Source organism: Patagioenas fasciata, chromosome 1 (assembly GCF_037038585.1).
Source record: "Patagioenas fasciata isolate bPatFas1 chromosome 1, bPatFas1.hap1, whole genome shotgun sequence".
NCBI classification, from domain to species: Eukaryota; Metazoa; Chordata; class Aves; order Columbiformes; family Columbidae; genus Patagioenas; species Patagioenas fasciata.
Genome location: NC_092520.1, coordinates 127,891,645 through 127,917,067, shown reverse-complemented (window position 1 = coordinate 127,917,067; position 25,423 = coordinate 127,891,645). Strand labels below are relative to the sequence as shown.

Sequence of the window (25,423 nt, the reverse complement as noted above, 5' to 3'; positions counted from 1 at the left end):
CTTGGCATATCATCCTTACAAAACTAACATTTTATATAAAGGCTGTGCAGTTTCTCATTTGAATGTAATGTGCAGTTACCTGCTAATGTGATATCATGGAGAGTTCTTAGTATGTGGTAATGAGCTGTGTGTCAGAGTAATGTTCAGTGTTCATCCAAAAAAATCAGTTGACTAGTTAGTCTAAGAAAGTCAAAAGATTCTTGAGTATAACACCATATTCTTTGTACACTGTTTGGGAGAGGCAGAGGGGACAGTGTTTGTGTTTATCAAACTGCTTGGTCTCATCAAAGTATGCTTTCCTATCTCAGAACCTCAGTCAACTTAGTCTCTTGTGTTTGACAGCGTTTCTAGTCTCAATAGTGTATTTTTAAGTTACTTCTGCATTAATTAATGAATCTGGTGAAACTGACTCCTTTACAGTTTGTGTTAATGAAAGTTTATCCTAGGATAAATTTTATCTTATGACCGTATGGATATAGAAACTTCTTATGTTGTCACGTATTCTGTTTTATCACTTTGTAATTATATTGGGTTTCCTCAGAACTAAATAGTTTGTAACAAAATTTGTACTTTCCCCAAAAAGCACTGGGACAATGAAATATTCCACAATTAACATTCTGCTGTGAGGAAGCAAGTTGATGTTCTTCTATTGGATTTAGCTAGTTTTGATCTATACTGGTATTTGCCTACACTTTGAGATTTTCACAAAGCTAAAATGTCAATGCTCACTTGATTCTCCTTCATTAAGAATTTAATTGCTGCATCCATTTACATGTAGATGTGGCACTTAGGGACATGGTTTAATGGTGGACTTTGAAGTGTTAGGTTTACAGTTGGACTCTATTTTAAAGGTTTTTTTCCAACCTAAATGATTCCATGATTTCATATATTTGAATTCAAAGGTCTCAAAAGCCCAGTTTCCCTTGTGTGGAAGCAGGTTGGTTAGATCTGCTGTGTCATGGTCACCTTGTTGTTCACGCATCTGTGTTATCAAACTCACATTGAAGTCACTGATCAGTAATTCTTTAGTTTCATCCTTTAGTGCCATCTAAAACTATAGATCTGTGTCTTCCCAGGTAGAGTTTTCAGGATTTAAAGGTGGATTGGCAATTGGAGTTAGAGTGGGACACTTCACAGAGGCCTTCACTGCCCCATTCTGACTGGAGAAAGCCTTAAGTCTAACCTAACTGGAGAAAGTCTTAAGGAGCCCAGTCTCATCCCATAACTGATCCTGCTTTGAGCAGGAGATTGAACTAGACACATCCTAAGGTCCCTTCCCACCTGAAGGATGCCGTGATTCTCGATTCGTAAGTTAATGAACAGTTTTATATAAAAACTTGTAGTTTGGTTCTGGATAATCTTAATAAGAGGTCTCAGAGGAATTTCTATGCTGACTGTGATTAGGCTTCTATTGTGTGTCATGCTGTAGTTTGTACCTGTTGAGAGGAGATCACTTTACGTGAGCCATCTTGAGGTTCTAATAGCTATTAATTGTTCAATTTGATAAGTGCTTTGTAAACACTAATTTGTGAATGCTGATGAAATGTTTTTTCTCTCCTTTTTTAGTATAATATTTATATCCTCTTTTTCTTGCATTACAGGTTCATGACACTAAAACCAACTATGCATTATTATTGCCTCATCAGGTGTCAGAATCTTTTAGTGCAAAGCTCAAAAGCAACATGGGAGCTGACCTTGAATGACAAGCAGTAGGAGTGGGACATCTGGCATGTTGAGAGGGACATCCATACCTAGGTTGATGTCAGTTTAACTTAGCACAGGAGTGCTTCCCAGCTCCTGGGCCTGTGCATATACTTTTGCTGCTGTTCAGATTTATTGTCTGGGCATGAATTAACTGAGCCATGAGAAATTTGGAGGGAGTTTACATTCAAAGGAATTGCAGCCATGTAAGTTGGACAGGGATCTCTTGATGGTTGTGGAGAGACAGAAACTTTGTTTTGCATTTCTCAGCAGGCAGTTTAGATGCAGTGTGAAATATTTGGGATTGCCAGATGCCGAGTTCCACTAAATCCTAAACTCAGTAAGAAAAGAGAGCTGCTTCTGCTGGCTGCATCATAGCTTTTAGGCGGCATCTGCTTGTTTACTCCTGGTTTCAATGAGTATGGTGACTCTTCGATTCACATAAGAAAACTAGGATCTTGTAAATCATAGTGAAAACTTTATTTGCCCTCATATAATTGGTTTCTTAAAGACTTAATCTGGTAGTTACATTAGCGTAGCCTTTCCCCTTGGAGAACCTTTCTCACACTTGTTGGTATCATGATTCAACTTGTTTATATTAACATTATTATAATACCACTTTCTAAGGTATAATAGAACAATACATAAGATTGTGAATACAGTGGCATGGCTATTGTTTTAGAACAGGTTTGTTCCTGACTGTTCTTATGTCTGGGGCAATATCTTTTGGTATCTGATTTCTTCACATTACTTGCTTTGATCTGTTTAGGTAATAATATTTCATTGTTTTAAACTGCATTTGTTTTGCAACTCGGTCGCTGTTTGATTTCTGCTGTATGCAAAGAAGCACAAAGAATTTAACAAATTTTAGTAAATCCATAAAAACTCTGCTTAGTGGTTGATGTTCACAGTTAATACTTGCATGTCAATAAGATCTTTTGGTTTTAGGTGTAGTTTGCTACAGTAGGTGGTGGAAACATCTATTAAAAAGGAGCTGAGAATGTTTAGTGGAGCAAATATTAATAATTTCGTACTACTTTGTTCATTATGCTTTCTAAAGTGCAAAGCTTTTGGCATTTCTTTTGGTAGAGGCTGTATGACTCTATCTTTGTCAAGTAGGTGTTGCTAATAAAAAATTTATTGTGCCTTTTGCAAAATTGTTTAGTCATACTTGGATGCACCAGTGTAAATAAATCCCTTTTATGCTTCAGATATTGGTAGATATTTTTTCTTTTGGTTAGCATTTTAGACATTAACCAGTATTTTTCACAGTTCCTTATGCTTAAATGCATTACTTATGCTTAAATTCTTAAATGTCTCTGCATATATTTAAGGAAAAGAAAGAACGAACAATGAAATTACCTAATGCAGTGCATTAGTCTCTGTAGCTCAAGTCAAATAGACTTGAAGTTGTTTCCAAATTTATTCATGCTGTATAATCCAATTTCTGTAACAGGTAGAAATAGTGGCAAAGTAACTATCAGTATATTGGGATGACTGTGAAAGATGAAGTCTCAAATAAGGAGTAAAATATTGTATTCATACAAAGTAGTTTTATAATGTAATCGAATCCTATTTTTTCCATCCCTTAGATGATGAAGCATGCCTGGGACAATTATAGGCAATATGGATGGGGACATAATGAGCTCAAACCAATTGCCCGGAAAGGACATTCCACCAACATATTTGGTAGGCACTATATATATTTTATTTTTATTTTATTTTATTTTTTTTTAATTTACATTCTCTTCATGCTATCTTCTTTGAAAGTCTACCTAAACTTCTTAGCAAGTTTTTCTTTTATATAAATCTTTTGAAGTGTGGATGACAGAAGTGTGTTGATTATTTCAATGGTACCTCAATGGATTACTTGTCTAAACTATCTTTTTGGGAGTAGTATGTTCTTATTGTTACAAAAGCTAAGCTGTGTCTATGTGCAGTTACTTTGTGTACACATATATATAAATAAGAGTTACAACGCAGTGATGATATTTTGGGATGCAATTAATGTAATTTAAAACAACCTCATCTTGTCTTGATCTTTGTGTTTAATTCCATGAGAATGTGATACAAGATAAAATGCACATGAAAGATGCTGAAAAACTGCTAGTATCATGGTGAAATTTAAAGTAACTTTTAAAAAGGGATCTGGGTACAGCAAAAGTAACATTGTTACTTTATGTGTGACTTGTGGATCCTCAACCTGTAGACTGTAATGAAAGAAAAAAACAACATTCAAAATACAGAAATTTTGAGAGTAGTGGCAAGTTTTGAAGAAATTCAATGGGTAAAGTGAGAATATTTGAGCAATGGAGTGTGAATGAATGTTGCAAATGCTATTTAGAAAAGTATGAAACGTGCAGAAGGCAAAGATCAAGAACTTGAATAGCCTTGTACTCTGTATGTGTGATCAGACTAGATGGCTTTTCTTCCTTAAAATATCGGTGATCTGTAGTAGTACTGCTTTTGTAATGTAAACGCATTGGGACAGAATAAGTAGAATAGTGATTGGGAACTGACAAGCATTTTATTGGTACTCGAACCAGGAAGGAATCAATTTTTTTAATCCCCAGTTCCCTAGGACTGCTGATGGTTCAAAAAAATCTGGTGGTTTTAACTGTTGAGGACTGAGGCCTGGAGGTTCTCTAGGCTCATCCTCTGGTATAGCAAAACACATACCCTTGATGTTAGTGCTTGAGGTTAAGCTTGGATTGGTCCAGAGTGCACCTATGATGACTGAGACATGAAGTTCATGCATTTATTTTAAAATGCACCCAGGAGAGCTGCTCTAAGACTGTGTAGCGTCAGAGTTTCATATTGTATTAATCTGTGCTCTAGTATCTGAGAAAGGTACAAATTCATCATAACTAGTTTTTACATCAAGAATGAGTGTGGATATACTGTGTATATCTTAAGTATGTTAGTATTGGTTATAATCATTTGCTTGCAATCGGGTCTTTATTGGCTTTTATTGTAAGGCGATTGTCTAATGACTTTGTGTGAGGTTGTTTCTCCTTGCAGCTGGTATTTGTTTTATTTATCTTGCTTTAAATCTTGTATTTGTTTCTTGTGGATGATAACAATACAGATTAGGATTCTGTAACTTCTGGTTTTCTGTGTTTAGTGCCTGAACCCAAGATAAATTATTTTGACTTAGATAAAAAATCATTTAGCTTTTTGTTTTCTTTTGTAAGGGAAAAAGTAAACTCACAGAGGAAACTCATTCCAAAAGAAGTGTCAAAGGAGTTGTTTCAAAAGTATTGTAATACTTAAAGGGTTTTTATTTTTTTCACCCTATCCCTTCCCTTGATCTCCTTAAGTTTTATCTTGAAAGCATTCTTATATAAAGCGTTCTTATATTTTACAAATAAACAAGTGATTTTCTTTATATCCAAACAGTTCTTCCTCAAATTTATCTACATGATGAACTTCAACCTTAAATACCTGCCGGACATGGATAAGGGAGATCTTTAAATGGACACACTGCTCCTCTCCCTTGGTCCCAGCAAATAAAATCCTTCCCCCAAAGCTGTAGTTTGTAGAAGCTTATTTAAATCCAAAGGAGAATAATTTCAACTTCTGTATGAGCCCTATCTGCAGTACAGACTGTTTGCCTTTATGCAAGCAAACCCCTTAGAGCCTGGCAGTGATTGCCTTCTGTGGTGCACTGGAACCTGCTTTCTTACACTTTGTCAGGGCGTAAAGGCTGATATTTGTTTTACTACTTTATATTCATTTATGAAGAAAATTATAGAGTCGGGTGGAGTTGTCTGAGGGGAGTAAGATGTAGAAGTTAGTGTGCTCAGGGGAAAAAGAGCATCTGGACTGGATGAGGAGTTTGAAAAGTGAAATGGAAGAGCTGAAGATGCAGCCGCTACTGAGCATAGTGTGAGGCTGCAGGGAAAGCCAGGGCAACATGATTCAGCTGTGATAGATGAAAGGATATTTCATAGGTTCCTGGAGAGTATTGTAGAGTATTCTTAGATAATTTCGTTTTGCTACCTTGTGTATTGGTACTGCTTTCATTTCCACTAGAAAAATCTCTTCTGCAGCTATGTTACCTATAATACATAGCTTTCCTTTATATTTTCTCTAGCTGATGAAGTTGGGTCTGACAGTGAAAATCTTTGTTCTCTTGTATGATGATGTAGTCTTTGCTGTTGAATTTGTATGCAATTCCTTTGCTTAATATACCAGTCTTGGTTTGCAACCCAGACTCTCTGTGAAGTGACTTTTTTTGGGGGGCGGGACGGGGGGGGGGGGGGTGGTGTGCTTTGGGTTTTGTGTGTGTGTGGGTTTTTTGTTTGTTTTTGTTTTTATGTGGCAGAAAAACATTTTTCTAATGTTTGTTTTTAATATGACTGACACAACATTTTGAAACCATTTGAATTATAATTTTACTCTTTTCTTTTTATTCCTCCTCTGCTTACTTCTAATACATCTTCTACTTTTTTCTCCTTGGAATGCTTATCCTTTGGAATGCCTATTGTTTGGAGTTTTGGGATGGTTGTCTGAAAGAACTTGCAGGCTTCCTCCACATTCAAGTTTCTGATCTTCTTATTCCAGCTAACTCTAGCAGCCAATTCCCTAAGTGTTTCTCCTTTTAAAATCCAGATGCTATTTTGTGCCATTTAATTTTTAGCCAAATATGATTGCTATGTTCAAGGCTTATTTAATCTGAAAAACTTTTCTGAAATTTATACTATAATATTCAGTATATACCAAGTCTAAAATAGAATCAGCTGTTGTTGATTTGGTGGGTGGTTGATAGGAATGGGGGAAAAAAATTGGTTCTTGTACCAAGGACTGTCCAGGCTGTATTGTTATTGCTAGTAGTTTACTAACCTCTTTTACTCATAATGACACCACTCCCAGTGGTATTTGTCTTTATAGAGGCATTACATAATTTTTTTGAAAACTGATGCCACTTTTAGTAAAAAAAGCTGCACAGCAAAACCTGTTTTTGACCCAGACTATTTTCTGCCGTTACTGCAGTCTGTTGTACTTCCATTTCAATTCATTGCACGTCTGAGAGATTCAGCAAGGAGATGGTATCGCTGGTTGTCACTGCAGCCCTTTGCATGAATCTTTGGGAAGTCAGGTTTACTGATAACTTTCAAGTGAGGCAAATGCAATTCAATTTAGAAGGCAAATGGGCCATTAATCTTCCCTGTTGGACTCCCCTTTCCCTCTGAAGCAGTGCATATCTGTATCTATGCCAAGAGGAGTATCAGTGTTCCCAGCATCACAAGATCTAGCTGAGGTCAGAGAAGGGGAAAGGAGGTGGCCTGCTCTGCTCTCATAAATCTTAGTTTTAAGTCATTTAAAAAAAATAAGGAAGGGTGATAAACTTTCAAGCAAGGTGCTTTGTGCCTCACTGAAGCATGGCAGCAAGAACATTTGTGGGCTGCCCCAGTTAGTATTTCAATTTTTATAACAAAACCTGCTGGACTTGCTTTAGTTGACCTGCGACTAGAAACTCTTGTCAGTCTTTTTGAAATTTCCGGCCTGGTGATGGTAAATTGTAAAGCAGAGCCTGCTAAAAATGTTGTCTTTCAAACTGTGTAGTCAGTCAGTAGTTAAAATCTTGAATAGTACCTCTTCAACAGCTGGGTCTCAGAATTAGTAGTCTGGTGCTGCTGTTGGACAGGTGACTGGGAACTGGTGGGCTTTTAAAAATATTTACATTTAGATGACCTACGAAACAAACCTTTATAAGTTCTGTGTTGCTGAAACAGGTTGATAACTTGCTCCCGTTTTTGTGAAAGTTGTCGGTTTTTGAAAGAGCTAGTAATGTCAAGATATGTCATTTATTACTTCCCTATAAAATAAAGTATAAAAGACAAGGAGAAATTATATCAGAGAGATGTTAATTTCTCTTTGTAGTTTAAATTTTTATTTGCAGCTCTGCTGGTGGTTGTAGCAGCTAAGCTAAAAGAAAAAAGTGTTTTGCTGGAATAATTTAGCAGCTGCAGGGCATTGTTGCAGAGGTGGGGTTGTATGGGATCTGGGTCAAGTTCTCATTAGAATACAAAGAGTGAAGACAAAAGGCTGATGGCAAATGATGCATGTAAGATCATGAGCAAACATGACAAACACTGAGCCTTACTTCAGAAGGTTTTTTGCCTTTAGTGAAAACCAGAGTAATTGATGGTGTTGGTAGATTCTCTTACTGTAATGAAATCTGATTGGATTTGCTTTTGAGGATCAGAGTAATGGTCTAAACTATGCTGTTTAAGGAAGATTTGTTCCTGAACTTGTTTGGTGACCCGTAGGTGAACACCTCGTGGAAACACCAGTAAAGTTACTCAATCTAGATATGCTTCAGAGTTTTAAATTATGTATATTTGTGACATCTTTTACTTAAGTATCTTATGAACTAATTACCATAGCACAAGTTGGAAGACTCTTCATTGTGAGTTAAATTGAGCAGTTTGTACTGTTGGGTTTGTATCAGTCTTCAATCTTTATTTTTCAAAAACTGTATTTATTTGAGAACCTGAATGACTAAGAAAAAAAAAAGACCACAGTTTTGGCCAACTCCGAACGTCATCCTCAGCAAAACTAGAAATCATGGTCATCTTACCTGATGCTTTCTGAAATTAGAGGTCTGAAAATTGTTGTGTGTGGGTGTTTGTGATAGTGTTGTTTTTGTGGGGTATTTTTTGTTTGTTTTTGGTTTTTTATTGTTGTTTGGGGTTTTTTTGTTGTTGTTGTGTTTTTTGATCTGTGTGTGAAGTTGACTGTGCAATTTGCCAAGTAGTAAGTACACGACAAAGTAATGATAGAAACTCTTGCAAAATTGTAAAATTCCCATATTACTAGGAGTGCATTTCTAAACCTTGCATTTGTATGTATTCTGTCTAAAGATGAGCTGCGTTATGTGAAGACTATCTCATAATACATAAATAGATATGTCTAGATATGTTTTGAAGGGTGTGAAAAAAAATCTTTCCTAGGTAATATTGATGTGGAGTTTAAGTTGTACAAGCCTGCATACCAGCATGCCCATTTTCATGCCGAAGGTCTTAATGAAATTATTTCATAATTTGACACACTAGGACTGTCTCACGCATCTCTAGTGCTTTCGTGGCTCTCCTGATCTCTTATCACACGTGCCATGTAAGTGGTCAATTTAATCTGTGATGTCTGCACGCTCTGTCTTGGGATGTTGCATTCTGCGAGGAAGGGAAAATGAAGTCACATTGTGGTTGCATTTGTATTATCTAGTAGAGCCTCGAGGCTGTAATGCAGTGACATATCTCTTCCCTAACACATGACCAAATGCAGCTGTTTTCTCTTTTATGAGGGACTTCAGTCTAACACATTCAGTGTCATATAACATAATGTGCTACTGCTTCATGTATTGGGAAAAATGAAATTTTGAGGTGCATGTTGGTTACCAAGCAAGATGTGACCAAGGGAACAACTCAAGAATTCAGCTGGGTCAGCTCTAGTAAGCTGATTTTTTTTTTTTTTTTTGTTGGTTGGTTTGGTTTGGTTTTTTAACTTGCCAGCGGACTGCTTGGTTTCTGCCACCTCGTTGAGTGTGTCCTGTTGCCTGGTTGCTGCACAACCTGTCTCAGCTTTCTGCTACCAGTGCCACTGATGAACCCCCCTGACCTGGGAGAAAGTTGCTGAGCCGAGTGCCCACTGCTGCAGCGTGGGAAGCTCTTGCTGCAGATTCCTGTGTTGCTAAGCAATGGAGATCTGACAGCGCATTTCTCTGCTGTGCCGGAGAGCAGCGATGCTCCCGAGACCCACGGAGAAAGTGCATTTGTCAGGCTGCAAGGGCATGAGCCCATTGTGAGAAGGAGCTGAGTCATGTAAAGGCATCTGTTTTCCCAGTACTTTTGGCAAGAACAGTAAAGCTTGGGAGAGTAACGTGATTTCTTTGTCCAGTTTGTGTTCTAGAAAACAAGAGGTACAGTATTTCTTGCAGACACTACATAAAAATTATTTAACTGCTGCTGTTATAGTTGCGGGTTTTGTTTGTTTTAATTACCCTGGAAAATTTTCATTAGTTTATTAGACATTTTTGTCATTTGTCATGGTAAGTTATTGGGCTGTCTGAGCTGATCTGACACTATTATCTGCTGTTATCTGATTAGTTGTCACTTACATTCTAAGTTCATGAAATTGAGTGTCAAGGGTGACAGGTTTTCTAGGCCTTTTTTGTTGTCAGTTGTTTTTTTAGCTGCCAAAAAAAGACAAAGTTTTAAACATTATGGAGACAAACACTTCTACTGGGAAGAAAATAGATACACCCTAAAGTAAAAATTGAGGGATGACCTTTTGAAAATATGGCTAAAAACGTCTGATGTCTTCTTACGATAAAAATCCTAATGAAGAGACAGGCAGGAGAAATAACTTCTGCTCAGCATCCTTTTCCTATACATGTTTTCAGCCTCTGAATTCACGTGGAGGATAAATGAAAACAAAAAAGGAATATGAGGTGTAAATATATAAACAAATTTGTTCTTGACTTGTTTTGAGGAAAAATGTGCTAAGCAGTTTTTGAACTGTACATGCACAAGTAACCTACCCATCATTGCCTTTTTCTGTGGCAAATGAAAGGGGAAAGAAAATCCATTCATGCTGACTCGTAAAGAGAGGCAGTTTCATGATACAAATTTCAACCCAATGTCTGTATTTCTTATTCTGTTTTTAAAGTAAATGGAACTGGCCTTGGGACAGGCCTATGCAGCTGTGTCCCCTGCAAAATCAGTAATGAGTGACTACACTGAGACAATGTTGAATATTACATGTACATTTAATGTTTTGTGTGGGTTTTTTTTGGCCAGTAACACAGGTTTTGGAAAGGTAAATTTTAAGAACAAACGTAAGTCTCCAGTTACTGGCCAAATTTGGAATTAGAACAGTGCTTGATAACACAAGAAAAGTTCTTTCAGGTCGGACAAAACATCAAACATTATCATTACTCATCCTCCAAAAATTGCTCACAGCAGGTACCTAGGGAATAAATCTAAGAGCAGGGAAAACCTGTAGGGACTGAGTGTTTCTCGGAGTTCTTTCCAGGTTTCCAGAAGTTTATGTAGTGGTAACGCTTCTGTGGTCAGAGGCAGAAAGTTTTATTAAATCACTTTTACTTTATTTTTTCTGTGATTTTTGTCCAGTCTGCTTTTGAGTCTGTGCAAACTTAAGCAGCCATATCCCATTGTGGGGGATTCTGTGGGTTTGATTCTGTATTATGTAGAAAAGTTTGATTTTGAAGTCTGCTTACTGTCCTAGGCGACTAATTTTGGTACTTGAAAAACCCAATCCATTATTTGTCTCTTCTGTGCCATTCATGAGTCTGTAGAACTGCTTATGCCCTCAGTTGTGTGCTTGTCTTTCATGGAGAGCCTTGATCTCTTAAGTAATTTCTCGTATGTACATTTTTTCGTACCCTATACATTATCTCATTTCTTTATGTATTTTCAAGTTCCTTTTTTTTTTTTTTTTTTGAGAAGACAGCCTTTGTTCTGATTTCCATTTTATTAACTATTCCTTTCCGAATAAGTGTATTTTTCATCTTTTAGGCTCCTTATGGAGTCTAGAAGCTCACTGTAGGGTGGCTTTTTCATAGTAGCATTCCTCTTCAAAATCCTAATCCAATGTGTATAGTATTCTGAATGATTTATAAATACGATGACTTACAAGTATTTTCAAATGATTTAATAAATAGGCATTCAGCTCTATAGGATCTCACTGGTGATTTCCCTTCACAGTGGTGACAGCTTGTTTACATTTATCCCATTTCCTATCTTTTAAACCATTATTCATCTGTGTGAGAAAAATTTTCTCTTATCCTGTGGCAGGTTAGTTTTCTTAAAAGCCTTTGAAGGGTATTCTTATATACCTTCTGTATGTATTCTCTGTCCATACGCAAATTCGCTTCTTAAAAAGACTGCAACATTGATGCTACGACTTCTTTTTATGAAATTTCTTACTTTTCCTCAGTTCATCTAATTTAGAGCTGTTTTCTCACTGATACTGCTAATTGGAAAATAGTGTTTTGTAAACAGTATTTTGCTTCACTGCAATAGACAGGGTGTTTATTCTGAACATTATTGTTCTCTAAAAACTGGAAATGTGTGCAGGCAGGATGCAATCTGGCTGTGATTCTTAACTGTTTTAGATTACTGGTGTCATAGATAAAGTCAACTGTGATTGGCTATGAATATTTTTGAATGTTATCGCTATGTCATCCAGCTGTTACAAGTATGCCTGCGCATATCAGGAAAACTCACCATGAGCAACTGTTGTCTCTTCTTTTTAATACAGCATTCCCACTGAATCCTTCTCACCCAGTCTATATTAGCTTACATACAACACATTTAGGTCAGTTGTTCTCAGTAGCTTTTTAACATGTTTCTGGACTGGTGTTAAATCCTATGGCATTCTTCAGAAGACTAAGAATTCTGCCTTTAAAAATATATATATATATAATAGGATGCACAGGTTTAATCCCATTAAATAAACACACCTTATTTCTGTAACCTGCCTTATAAAATAATGGAGTAATCATCTATGTCAAATGGTAATGAAGAAATTAAGTCATATTAGAGTTCAGGTCTCGGGCTCAAACTGAGAATTTTTATTCTCTCTAGTAGCATCCTCTCCTGTTTTTTTTCTTATAAACCAGATGGTTTGCTCTGAGGAAAAAAAAAATGGTTTCCCATTGGGAATCTTTGGATTTGAAATAAACAACTCAAGCTACTCTAATCATGGATAGCAGCACTTAATACCATTTATTATCATGCGTTTGATAAAGCATAAGCAAAACAGCGCTGGGTGCGCAGGGAGTCTGCACTCCATCAACACACACATGAAGATCTCCAAACTGACCCTTTTTATTGTCCTTGAGTTCAGTTTGTTTCAGCCTATTTTAGTTTCTTTGGTATTAATCTTTCCTTCGTGGTCTTCAGCAGGCCTTCTTGCGGTTGGTCATTCTGGAGGAAGTTCCTCTTTTTTTCCTCCATGTCTTCTTCTTACCTTGTTACCTTCTAGTTTCACAATTAGTCTTACAGTTGGTTTAAAGCAAGCCAGGTTTACAATTAGCCACAGAGTTTGCTCAAAGCTTAGCCGTTATTTCCTTTGTCTTAGTTCCATGCCTTATTTGGTTAAGAGGGGGTCTTATTAGCAATCGTAATGTCTTTTGTAACTTTCGTAATGTCCTTTTTGTAACTCTCTATGCAAGTGGAATAGCTGTGCTCTTTTAACAGGAATTGTAATTACATTTTTCACAGACTTACATTTGTTTCGATTTGGGAATTATTTAGGTTGTGGGAATGCTATTCCTGAATTTAAACTTTTTTACAGTCATTTGGAATTAAAACCAGCAGGTGTTATAAGGAAATGAAATTAAGACTATGCAATCTATTTTGGACTGTGTTAAAATATTAAGTAAATGAGCATACTGAGATCTAAAACTAAATGTGGTAAGGACAGCAATATGGATATGTGTGCAAAGATAGGAGGCAGATGCAAGGATGCTTTGCTGTTGTCTGAAGCCATTTACAGGGCAGCTGTAATTCAGAAGCAGTTCAACCACATGAGTGCAGCGCTGTGCTTGTACCTAATACACTAATCTTATTCACTCTAGTTTTGCAGTGTTCTGATGAAGTTTTAACGGCTACCACACTGAAATCAGCTCCTCTTCAGCTGTCTTAAAGACAATTTACAATGTGGTTTGGACCAAAATATGTGGAAGTGGCCCAAGCATTTATCTAAAGATGGAAAAGCGTCTGTGACATGATGACTGTTAGAAGTGCATTTTTTCTAATGCTTCTCCTGCTACCTAGCTGACAAAGTAGTCTAGCTTACAATTATCTGTAAGCAATTGTATCTTTACTGTCTTGGAAGATCAGTAGTTGGCTTGCTTCATGTATAAGATTTCAGCACTCGAGTCACACAACTGTACTGGAGTCCAGATAACATTTTGCTTTCTTATTTACTGTCAAATATTAATCTTATTTTGCTTGCAGCTGGGTTTAACTGACTACTGCCTGTATTTAGTTTTCCTAATTTCTCAAAATGGAGTTGCTCCAGATCTCTGTTTTTGGCTCGTTTTGGTTGGCTACTTCATGTGTGCAGCTGATTGTCATCATCATTCAATTCTCACCTGTTATTCTTACCTCTCTTTTTGATACACTTGTATCCTTTCCTTTTTAGTCACTTTGCTGCCATCTCCTCTCCATTGTTCCTTTTCTACTTTGAAGCTCATCCTAATCTTTCTCTTTGACATTGTGGCCTTTCAGTTATCACTAGGTCTTAACCTTCCGCTTACTCAAGTCATAGTTCGAGCACTAATCTTAATTATGGTCTGCACACAGTCCACTCCTCCTCCTATCTACAGTAATTCAGCCCTTTCCAAATTTAGTTTTGAGGGCATCAGGCTTTGCACTAAAGGAACTGCATTCAGATCTTGCTTGTATGAATTTTGAGGTAAGCTGAAGAGCTGTGTAGAATTTAGTTGCAGAGCAAAGTGAAGCAATCAAATGAAAAGCTGGGAAGAGGAAGGTTTACTGTATTATAAATTCTTAGACAAAGTTTTTAAATTTGCGTCTTAAGGACATAGCTATTTAAACAGTAGTTTGTTAATGAAAACATTTACCTGCAGGTTCACTTTTAAACAGATTCAAAGAACAAAGATTAGCATGCACTGAAATGCTTCAGTCCTGTTACTTCCTCATTTATGAAATTAAGTAAAGCATTACAGTTGATTATTTAATGTTATTGGTATGCTAAAATACTGTACTGTCTGATACAGAATACTTTTCATGCTGTGTTTTATCAGCAGTGAAACAGAACTAAGCAGTCAATATGCTTCGTTTTTTGTTCTGCTTTTTTAATTAGTCTAAAATGTTAAAAGCAATTGGTTTCTTCATGGATACTTAAAGGCTTATTCATTGCATTTTATGGCTGGGTTAAAATCATATGTTGCGGTTTTGTATGAAATATATGGTTTCATTGACTAATTTTAAGGCACTTTTTTTCACAGTGGAATTAAACTCTGTTCAAAAGTTTAATTCGCTTTCTTAAACATTATCTTGTTACTTGTGAGTCATTAAGCTATTTTACAAGTGGTAAGCTTCAGTAGTAGCAGCTTTATTGCCAGAGCCTCATTAGAGATACAGAAAACTGGGTTGATAACTGTGTGCTTTTAATTTTCATGTTATATGTTTCTTTACCAGGTCTTTAATTGTCTATCACATTAAGAAACCCTGTTGCTATGGTCTGAAAACTTGAGTTCTTTGTATCTTTTTGAGTAATTGCTATAGTTCTCCTAGATCAGTACAGTCTTGGCCAATCTGCATTTTTCAGCCATTCTGAAGCTGGTCAGGCAGGAATATCAATAACAAGAATATTTGTTTTTTAAAGACTGTAATAACTCTGTATTTAATGTCAGGCTGAGTTTATCAAGGAAACATTTTTGTTCTCTTGCTAGGGATTAAAACACTCGCTTGTGTGAAAAATAACTAATCGTTCTGGTTCAAAGTAATCCAGGGTATACTTCGTTAATGAGGCTTTACATCTCCTCTTTCATATCTGGAACCACTGCAGTGGAATCGTGAGGTTCTGCTCTATGCTTGAGCGCACCCCGGTTGCTGTTTTACTCTGGCAGTAGTGCTGGACTGCTCTGAAGCTCAAGTCACCTGCCAGAGTGCAAATTTAGCGTGGGTATTAAGTTAAATTATCCCTTGAGACTTCAGTCCTCTTAGGTTCATTTTGCAAACTGATCCTCTCAGCCCCCATTATACACACCAGTAATCAAAGGTGTTCTGCTTCTGGTAAATGTCTGTCTGGGGCCCTGGAAAAACCAAGAACTGGATATGGGTGGCTATGAGACCAATACTATTTCTGGCACATGCGGTCTGTTTCTATCTTACTGTTCTGTCCATCAGTAGGATCTTGCCATGGGTTCTGGGTTCTGCTGTTTTGAGAGTGAAAGCAATTTCCTTACATCTAGGTCTCTAATCTCTACACATAACTAACCATGGATTCCAGGTTTCTAATGCTTATGAAGAGAAGCTGGCTTTCTGGGTTGTAGCATAACTTATTTCCACAGCAGGGATGCTGTGATGTGGAGATATTTGCTTTTGTATGATATAGAGGCAGTTGTCTTCAATAACACCCCAAATGATTTTACTGTATCCAACTGCTTGTTTTTTCTCAAGCAATCTTGCTGATTCCTTTGGCTTTCATCAAAGCACAGCTGGTGATGGTATCTGCAGGCTGTCCTTATAAACAAGAGTAAGTCTCTATTAGATTCCTCCTTTTTTGTGTTTCACTGGTTTAGGATGTATTAAAAACCCTACCTTGATGGTGAAGGAATTGATGAGCATCCCACTTCTGTGTCTTTGATCTACTATCTCTTCTCCTTGATAATAAAATATTTCCTTCTTAGTCACTGCATAAGGTAGAAGGGCAAGAATGGTTACATCTACCTATTAGGGCCTTTTGTGTCTGACTTGCCTTGAAGCCAGAGTGGCCTCATGGTAATTTTTCCACTTAGGCTGGTTTCTTTTGTAGCAGCTCTTCTCTAGCATTGTGTGCATTTTAATAATGAGAGATTAATTTGATTTGCATTTTCTTCAGGTTTGTTACCCCTCTAACTGGCCTTTGGATAGATACCAAGTGTGTTGTAAGACACTAACACACTTGTAACACGGTAATGTTAGAGTACACACAGACAGAAGGTGAAAAGGGAATTGAAAATATAACTATCCGTAGCTATAGCTATTTGAAATCTGCTGACCATACAAATCCCATCTTTGCTTCTTCTGGAGTATGATCTCCTGCTGTTGACCCCATCCAGCAGCTCAGCACTAGGCAGCCACTTGATCACTTTTCACCACTCACCCAGGGGGATCAGGGAGAGAGACTAGGAAGAGCAAAAGTCAGAAAACCCATGGCTTGAGATGAAGACAGTTTAATAAGTAAAGGAAAGGGGTGGGAGCAGGGGGGAAAGTAATACAAAGGCAGACTGAAACCCAGCTAGTCCCTGGGGAATGGCTACCTGCCAGACTAAAGCCCCCCTCCCCTCCCCCGCCAGCTTTTATCACTCAGTGTGATGTCATATGGTATGGAGTGTCCCTTTGGCCAGTTTGGGTCAGGTGTCATGGCTGTGTGTCATGTCCATGTGTCCCATGCCTCCTCTCACTCCCCCCAGCCTCTTGTCCACTCCTGGCTTCTTCGCTGTGGGGAAACAGAGAAGGAAAAATAAAAGAAAACCTTAATGCTGTGCAAGCACTGCTCAGCAGTAGCCAAAACTCTCCTGCATTATCAACACTGTTTCAGTCACAAATCAAACCTGTAGCACCATATAAGCTGCTATGAAGAACATTAACTCTGTCCCAGCCAGACCCGGTGCACCTGCTCAGCCCTCAGCTTGGGCTAATGAAAGCCTCTGTGGAAGTGTTTTTCGAAAGAAGTACTGAGACTTGTGTGTGGTATATACCTGTTGAAAAAAGGAGTAGGTATGGGTGACATGTCAAATAATCAGAATTTCTATGAAGCACCTATTTGATGATTACTTTTCAACTCTGAGTGCATGACTTAAATTTGCTGGTATAGAGTTTTAATTTGTGATCTTCCTGTTTACATAATGTGTCTGTCTCAAATTTTCGTAGTCTTCTCTGACGGTAATTGATCTTTGCTAGTTTGCATATTTTCTCTTGTACCTCACTGCTCATAGTCTCTTTTGCTTCCACATAATAAATACACTAAGCAACCCTGTAGCTGGTACCAGACTCTGTAAATCTCTGTACTTATCCTTATGGTATAATCAAAATGGGCTATTTATTTTGTTCATATTCCTTTTGTCGTGAAACACTTGACAATGATCTGTCTCCCCATGCTTTGATAGTCTCTTGCAAGACTTTAAAATGGTATAAATAAACCAGTTCTTCATCTAGAGCTTTGGCATACTGAAAGAATTTTAGATAGGAAGATCATTTTTCTTTTAATGGCCCTGCTGTTTACACTTAGTCGTATGATTTGCTAGATATTTCAGACTGTAGATTTATGTACTATCAGCTGAAGGAATTATTTGTCTAATCTCAGGAAACTGAAGTCTACATAAATATAAATCTGAATTGCTATTTTGCAGTCCTTTGGCATAATACTCTTGCTTATTGAGAGTGTGTATGATTTTGTTAATAGTTCAGCTATTTCACTGCTAAATTCCTTCCATTACTTCATGATAGATGTTCTGTTTTATTTAGAAGAATGAACGTTGCATTCATGAGGCAAACTTCATTAAATTTGGAGCTCAATCAACTAGAACTATAATTATATGGAGAGGAAACTTCCTAATCTGACATTTGTGAATCTGAGCCCTTTTGGAATCAGTTATTATCTTATGCAACATGACCAACTGAACCTTTGTATTGAGCAGAGGCAGACCCCGGGAGGAGTGCCTTCAACTAGAAGTAGTATTATTTTCTATTATAATTTGACTGTTTTGTAGCCTTTTTTTACCACAATGAGACATCTGCTCTCTCTGTATATGGAGCACTAATAGATCAGACTGGTTTAGGTGGCAGTAAGCAGTGTATACTCCTCTAAAATAATATCTGATTACCTAGAGTTACTTTATTACTTTTCAAATGGCACCTTTAAGTCCTAGAAGAAGATCCTCTTGTCATTTAAGGCAAAATTTATGAACCTTAGCATGGTTATTAAAAGAAAAAATTCCATATTCTGTTATTAGTGAAAACTGATTTCTCTTTGTGACTTTAGACTGATGTATTCACATCAGGAGGGGGAAGTACAGCTGCCTATCTGTTGTCTGTTTTGCCAACAGCACCACGTGTGACTCTAATGCAGGCCAGTGGTCTTTGAATACTTGCTTTGGATTTTAGTTGATGCCTTCCTGGTAGTGCAGTGCATTTTAAGATGGAAGAAGGCAGCTATGACAACATCACTGCCTGTCCTAATCAGGTTTTGGACCTCAGCAAATACAGAAGAATTCAGCAGAAGCTGTTATTGAGAAACAGATTAAGAATTACATCCTCTCCACATAGACCTCCAAGAAGGAATCTGAGAGGAATTAATTGATTTTTACTCTCTAACCCAAACTAGTGTAGTCCACAAATGGCGTTAGGTGTATTGTGCTCTGTGTTGCCTTAAGTCCAGTTCTGCCCTTTAGTCTTGTAGGCACAAGACTTCTGGGTGTGAACTTGCATTTTGCACTCTTTCCCCCTCGGTGTCCAGGAGAAAGGAATTAGCTTGCTTTATGCTGCCTGATTGACACTAAAGTAAGAAGACTGGGTAGACAATCTGTTACAACATATTGACGCGTCATCTCTTGACCTTTTGGAAATGTGTTCAGCCAAGAAGGTTCAAAAAGATTGTTCTTTTGAGTCTTCCTCAAGGAAGAAGTGCTGGTGTGCAGTTAGGGTTAGTTAGCATATGTTTAAGAAGAAAAAGGAAAAATAAACCTTATTCAGTTGAATTAGCCTACTTGCTAATAAGAAAGAAGAAAAGAGATTAATTTATTACAGGTTGGGATATAAATGCTATCCTTAGGAGACCATAGTAAGAAATAGTTGAGTTCTCATATAGTCTAGAAACTATAACCATACTGATCTGCATGTCAGAAACAGGCATCCATCACTGCTCGGGGGAGGGGCATGTGTGAGCTGAAGGGTCTTTGTTCAGTAATGTTTGTTGGATATTTGTGGGTCTAAGATAGATAGATGTAAAAGATGAGAGAAAGGAGCAAAAAGGCAGCAAGAGGGAGAGTTTGAACAAGCTATTGAAGCGTGGCCCAGACAAAAGCTTAGGATATGAACCTGTGCCTTTAGTTGACTATTAGGGGAAAAAAAAATGTTGAGCAATTCTGTTTTGCTTTGTCAGGCTGTGTTTATTTCTGTGACTGCAAACAACACTGGAGAATCTTGTGTGAAATGGGTTGTCAGTCAATCCCTCTTGGGGTCTGTTGGTTTAGGTGAGATTGCTGTATACGTGGTTGAGAGCTCACTTTTAGCACTGTGAGGATGACAGCAAATTTGTCTGTGTTTGGTGAAGTTGTATTGTTCAATTACTGTGGGATGCACTAGGAATCCATGGACACTTTTGGTCAATTATGGAGAGAGCTCTATTCCAGCAGTTTGGGATTTTCTGCTCTCAGTCTCTGTTTGGATGCATCTATTGGATTCATGAGATGGCAAAAATAATCATGGGCTTTTGCATTTTCATGGCCCTTCTTTCATGTTTTGGTGCATGAAAAAGGCTGCTTAAATTTGTATTTTCAAAGATATTTTCTAGAGGGCTGGAAAGCAGATGACCTGTGACCAACACATTGCTGTCCCCCTTTGTGAACACTTGAATGTACTTCTGAGAACTAGAAAATTGTAGATTACCATACAGTGGTGTCTGAACTTCTTTCTGGGATGGGTGGGAATGACGACACAGCAATCCATCCTCATGCAATGTATTCTCCTCACCCTATGGCAGTTGTAGAATATGAGAGCTTGCTGATGTGGTTATCACTATTTTTAACTTAGAAGGTTTTTATTTTTTGAAACTATTACAAGAGGAGCTTTCAAGGTTTCCCAAGGCTATGCATCCCTGTTTGTTCAAACACCTTGTGTATCTGAAAATTTTATCAAAGTGGTTTAAATAGAGGAATATAAATTACTTTGAGTGCCATAGCAGTATAACACATTCCAAATTTATGTCAAAAATACCTTGTCAGCTAATACTGAAGTTAGTCCTTCTGTCATGGTCTGATTTGCATATTTTTGAAGCGATAAATTAGATAACTGTCACCTTATGCTTATGAAAAGGTGTGAAGTGCGTGCTGTAGCTCTGCTCAAAAAAACCTCTCCTTCAGCACAAGCAATGGAATTGTCATTTGGCTGGAGTCATTAAGCCTTCCTGTACTAAAGCACCACAGTGAATTCATTTCCAGGGAGTTATCAGTCTGCCTGGTTGCTGTCATGGTTTAACCCAAGCTAGCATTACAGCCATGATAGCTGCTCACTCATCCCCCTCCCAAACCCCCCAAATAGGGGAGAGAATTGGAAGGGAAGGGAGAAACTTGGATTGAGATGAAAACAGTTTAATAAAATAAGAAAATGCTAATATACTACTAGTAAACATATATATATATATAAATATATATAAATATAATAGAAACAAAAGATACTCAAGGCAATTCTTCATGAATTCTGCCCACACTGAGCAGCCAGTCCCAGGAAACAGCACCTGGTCCCAACAACCGATCCCAGAGGGAGGAAAAAGGAAAAAAGCTGGAAAGGTACAGAGGCCTCTACAAAATGGCAGGATGGCAAAAGGCCGAACAAATGAAAGTCCTGAACAGAACTCCCTCGGCTCTGAAAACAAACACACACCACCAACCACAAAGAAAAGACAACATGCGAGAACCCGGAAGATCTCAATACAAAGCATGATGCTAGTGGGATGGAATACTCTTATTGATCAGTCTGGATGTCAGTCAAGGTCTGCCCCATCTATGCCCCCCATTCCTGGCTGCCTCACAACTGTGGGCAGAACTCAAAACATCCTTGGCTCTCAGACCAGAGCAATTAAAAACATTAACTCTGTCCTGGGGTGTTATCTCTTTGTTGTCAAAATCAGTTCAAAAAGTGACAGTGCTAGCTGTGAAAAAAAAAAAAGGTTTCTAACTGCATGAAGAAAATTAACTCATTTTCAGTCAAACCAGCACAGTGGCCAGTTTGTCAAAGGAGATGTCTTTTAATTAATTTTGCAAAAGATTGTGTGTCTCAATCTGTACTTGAATATTTATAACAAACACCACTGACTTTAGGCTTTCCATATCTAGTTTAAATTAATTAAAACAGCTGCACAGCTAAGAAATTAGTTGGTGATTACTTTGTCATAAAGATTGTTGTGTTCAATGTTTGTTTTTCAGGGAAAGAAATCCCTGAAAATGGAGTTAAGCTTGCATGTAACAGTCATTTAGGTGTGTAAAAGCAATACAATGGGGGTAAATGGCTTCATTGAGTTATTGTTATGCTTGAGGGGGGGAAAATAATATTTCTAAACACGTTAAAATCAGAAATGAATGAATAGAAACAACCAAGCAGGGACACTATGCTGTAGAGATTTCATTATGGATGAAAAGCACATTAAATAAAAACCAAAGCTAAACACAAAATTGGTATAACTTGCTAGGAGACTCCTGTCATTAAGTTGCTAATTATATAGTTGTTGTACTGTTTTGTAGAATAGTGGTAGGAACAGTGAAATTCAGCTACTTTCTTAGGGCATAGGAAGTTCCGTACACTTCATGAAAATAAATAAACCCATGGTAATTTTTGCTTTCCTCTAGAAACAAAGAATACTAAGGGCAGCAGCTTAGGTTGGGCTGGCCTAAGGAGGTGAAGGCTAACATGAGCAATGGCTCACCGCCTCTTCATCCTGCCTCCCTTGTACAAACTGATGAGTCACTCATCAATCAACTCTAAATTGCTGCTGTTTCAAGTGAACTGCATTTTAGGGTAAAGCACCATTGATTTTTATTTGGCTTCAAGTGCTCCACTTTAAATGGTGACACTTGAGGAATCCGTTAGTGGCTCAGTGTGGGTCCCTGTGGGCAGCGGCCTGAACCCTTGGAGAACATCTTGGGGCTGCGGCTTTCCCACTCAAGCCAAGCGAGGGCACCCCTGCTTGTTGGCCTCTGCTTTCACAGTCACCGGGTAGCTTCCGTAATTCCAAACTTTGAACGTTTCAGGACTAAATGTTGGGAAATGCAAGGCATGACTACGAGTACTGATGGCTTTATCTTGCATATGCTTTTTTCTTAAAACATACTTCTCTCCTAGAATTCATAATAGCTTTTTGAAGCTGAATGTCTTTCTCTCCTTTTTTGTGTTGAAGTGCAGTTGCTCATGTTCAGCTTAGGAAAGCAGATGAGAAGGTGGTTTTTAGGTGGTTTTTTTTTGTTTGTTTGTTTGGGTTTTTTTGTTGGTTTTTTTTTTTTGTTTTGTTTTGTTGGTTGGTTGGGGTTGTTTTTTGTTTTGTTTTGGTTTGTTTTTTTTTTCTGTCTTTAGTTGTCTTTTCTCCCCAGAAGACGAACGGTGCCAGAGGACTGATGCTTTGAAAGAGAAGTGTGACTATCTTATGTAGCTTCTGATTCCTTGCTCATTTTTGATTATTCCTTGTGATGTCATCTTTGTAGTAACTTTGCTACTGCTTGGGTTATCATACTTGTGATGTTTAAGAAAAATAATGAAATAATCAAGAAAAGTAATGAAACAATCACTTGTAATAGAAATTCTTTTTTTTTTTTTTTTTTTTTTTTTGCGTGTAGGAAACTCACAAATGGGTGCTACCATAGTAGATGCATTGGATACTCTTTATATCATGGGGCTTCATGATGAATTCAGAGAAGGACAAGAGTGGATTGACAAAAATCTTGATTTCAGCGTGGTGAGTAGAGCTTACTGTAATATTTCTTTAGTCCTTTTCACAGTGTTCCTCCTGGGAGGAGACAGAAGAGGTCTTTTGACAGGAACTTTAAAAAATTATCATTCAAAGTATCAGATGTAAGCTTTAGTGAAGTTCACTGTTTGCAATGATTTTGAAAAGAAACTTATCCAACCCTTTCACACTTTAATTGTAAGTAAAGGCACACCTATATATTGTATTTTCAAAGTACAAATTATAATTTGTGTAATGGAAAAAATGGAAAGTGGTCAGTGAGAAACAACAGGGTTTCAGGAATGAAGGCAGAAAGTTAAGGCTTTGCAAACTGGTAGTAGTTGGAAGTAACCGAGCTGTGAAATATGATTTCCATCCAAACCACAGGGTATAAATTACTTAACAATACAATCTCTTCTTCCATGTCTTTAAGATGTTTTAACATGAAGAATGCCACTTGAATTGTCCTAGGTTGCCTACAGGTTCTGAGTCTAAAACAAAAATTTCCCAGTTGGTCATACAGCATCTGACATTCTTTGTGAGTGCAGAGTTTGGAAGCACTGAGTGGAAGAAATGTCTCTTTTATTCTTATTAGATTAGTGTTCTTATTACTAATTCTGGGACTGTGACAGAGTTTGTATTTCAGTCCTTGGCCTTGCTCTATGGTTCCAAAAGGAATTTTTCATTCAGTAACACATGCAATGAAATGTAAGTGTACAGTCAGAATTGAGTAAATGCTTACTTTTTTTTATATTCTATCCTACATTTCAGAAGTGGTCATTTGGCTTTTCTCCTGTCGTTTTATATGTTGATTGTCTGGCAAACATTAAAAAGATTCTACACTGCTTTTTTTCTTCTTCTTTTTTTTTTTTTTTTCCAGTTAGTGCCAGATAATTTTTCAGTGTAAAGCTGAAGACCCTAAATATATCAGAGGCAGCGTAGACATAATGGTACCATTATAAGGGTGAACTGAATTACTTCTATAACTTTTGTCTGATCTGAGGCAATCTCAATACACATTTGCAGAATTAATCTAGGATTTGGGTGGAAGAAATTTATGTGACCTGTTGGGGTTCAACGACAGCTTCCTATGTATCAAAAAACATTTCTGAAGTTTAATGACCTGTTTTAGATACACACCATGCTTGAGTAATTTCCTTATGGATTGAAGTTTATAAATAAATACATAAGTTTCTTCCTCTTGGATTCTTGCACTAGGAAGTAGAAATGATTGCTTTCACTCTAGACTGTACCATTACTTGTGTGATTCATTACTTTAATAGGTATGAACTGGAACTATATGCTGCATTATTGGTATTTTTCTTCTATCATTTATATTTGGGAGTATTTCAAACTTTAGACTTAATCCAGTGCTATTTGAGGGAGTTTTTAAAGTATTCATATAATCTTTTTTAAATAAGTAATATGTGCAAAATTCATTTATTTTGGATACAAGCAAAATGCATAATACAACCACAGGTGCCAAAAAAATAGCATGAAAGGAAAGACATACCTATAAGTGTCATTTCAACTGTATGCTAATTGGTGGGTCAACGTGTACAGTGTACATTGTGGTGTACATTTTTTTAATCCAGAAAAGTCTCCTTTCTCTCCAAATCTTTTAATAAAACTGCATTTGTGTGTCTAATGGGTTGAATGAAGTTTACGGGGGAAGCAGAATGGAGTGTATGCAGGCGAAGGAGCGAACGGGGCACAGAGCAAGGCAGAAGAATGTTGAAACTATCTAGTTTATCTTAATTTTTGAGTGGCTTGAATGAGTCAAAAGATACTGGTGAATTTAACCCAAGGATGTTGATGTGGAAGAGGAGCAGTAAAATGGTTTATTCTCTTGAGTTTCTCAGTGGTCTTACCATGCTTGTTGTTATAACATTAAATACATAAAGGCTATTTCCGGGCAGAGACTATGTTAAAATGGAGCTCTGAATTTGAGATTGCGCATTGGTAATTCAGGCTAAGAAAGCACATTACAGCAATTCTGTAATTATTATTCTACTTTATCCTGTAAACTCAGAAGATTTGTTGTTATACTTAAATGTAAGAGGAAAAAATGCTGGATTATGGAAATGTTGTATAGTCCTTGCCTTCTTTCCCACCATCCCCAAACAACTTTAATTGCAGTTTGTATTAATAACATGGTTAGAGAGCAGGAGAAAAACTAATTTGATTTTTAAAATCAGTTGAAACTGTGACTAGAATTATCACTTGGTGTTGTGAAGAAGTGCACAGGAATTTCAGTATGGACTTAGATACTGAAACAGTATAAGCCCTTGCATGCGGATTA

General features: G+C 37.3%; 1 protein-coding gene across 1 annotated transcript in view; it reads left to right on the top strand.

Moving 5' to 3' along the window:
• Positions 1 to 25,423, top strand: part of MAN1A2 (mannosidase alpha class 1A member 2) — a 144,840-nt gene that overhangs the window by 46,628 nt on the left and 72,789 nt on the right. Inside the window, exons 3-4 of the mRNA XM_065851340.2 lie at positions 3,294 to 3,390; positions 23,012 to 23,130. Of these exons, the coding sequence (XP_065707412.1) occupies positions 3,294 to 3,390; positions 23,012 to 23,130 (216 nt within the window). The remainder of the gene's footprint in view (positions 1 to 3,293; positions 3,391 to 23,011; positions 23,131 to 25,423) is intronic.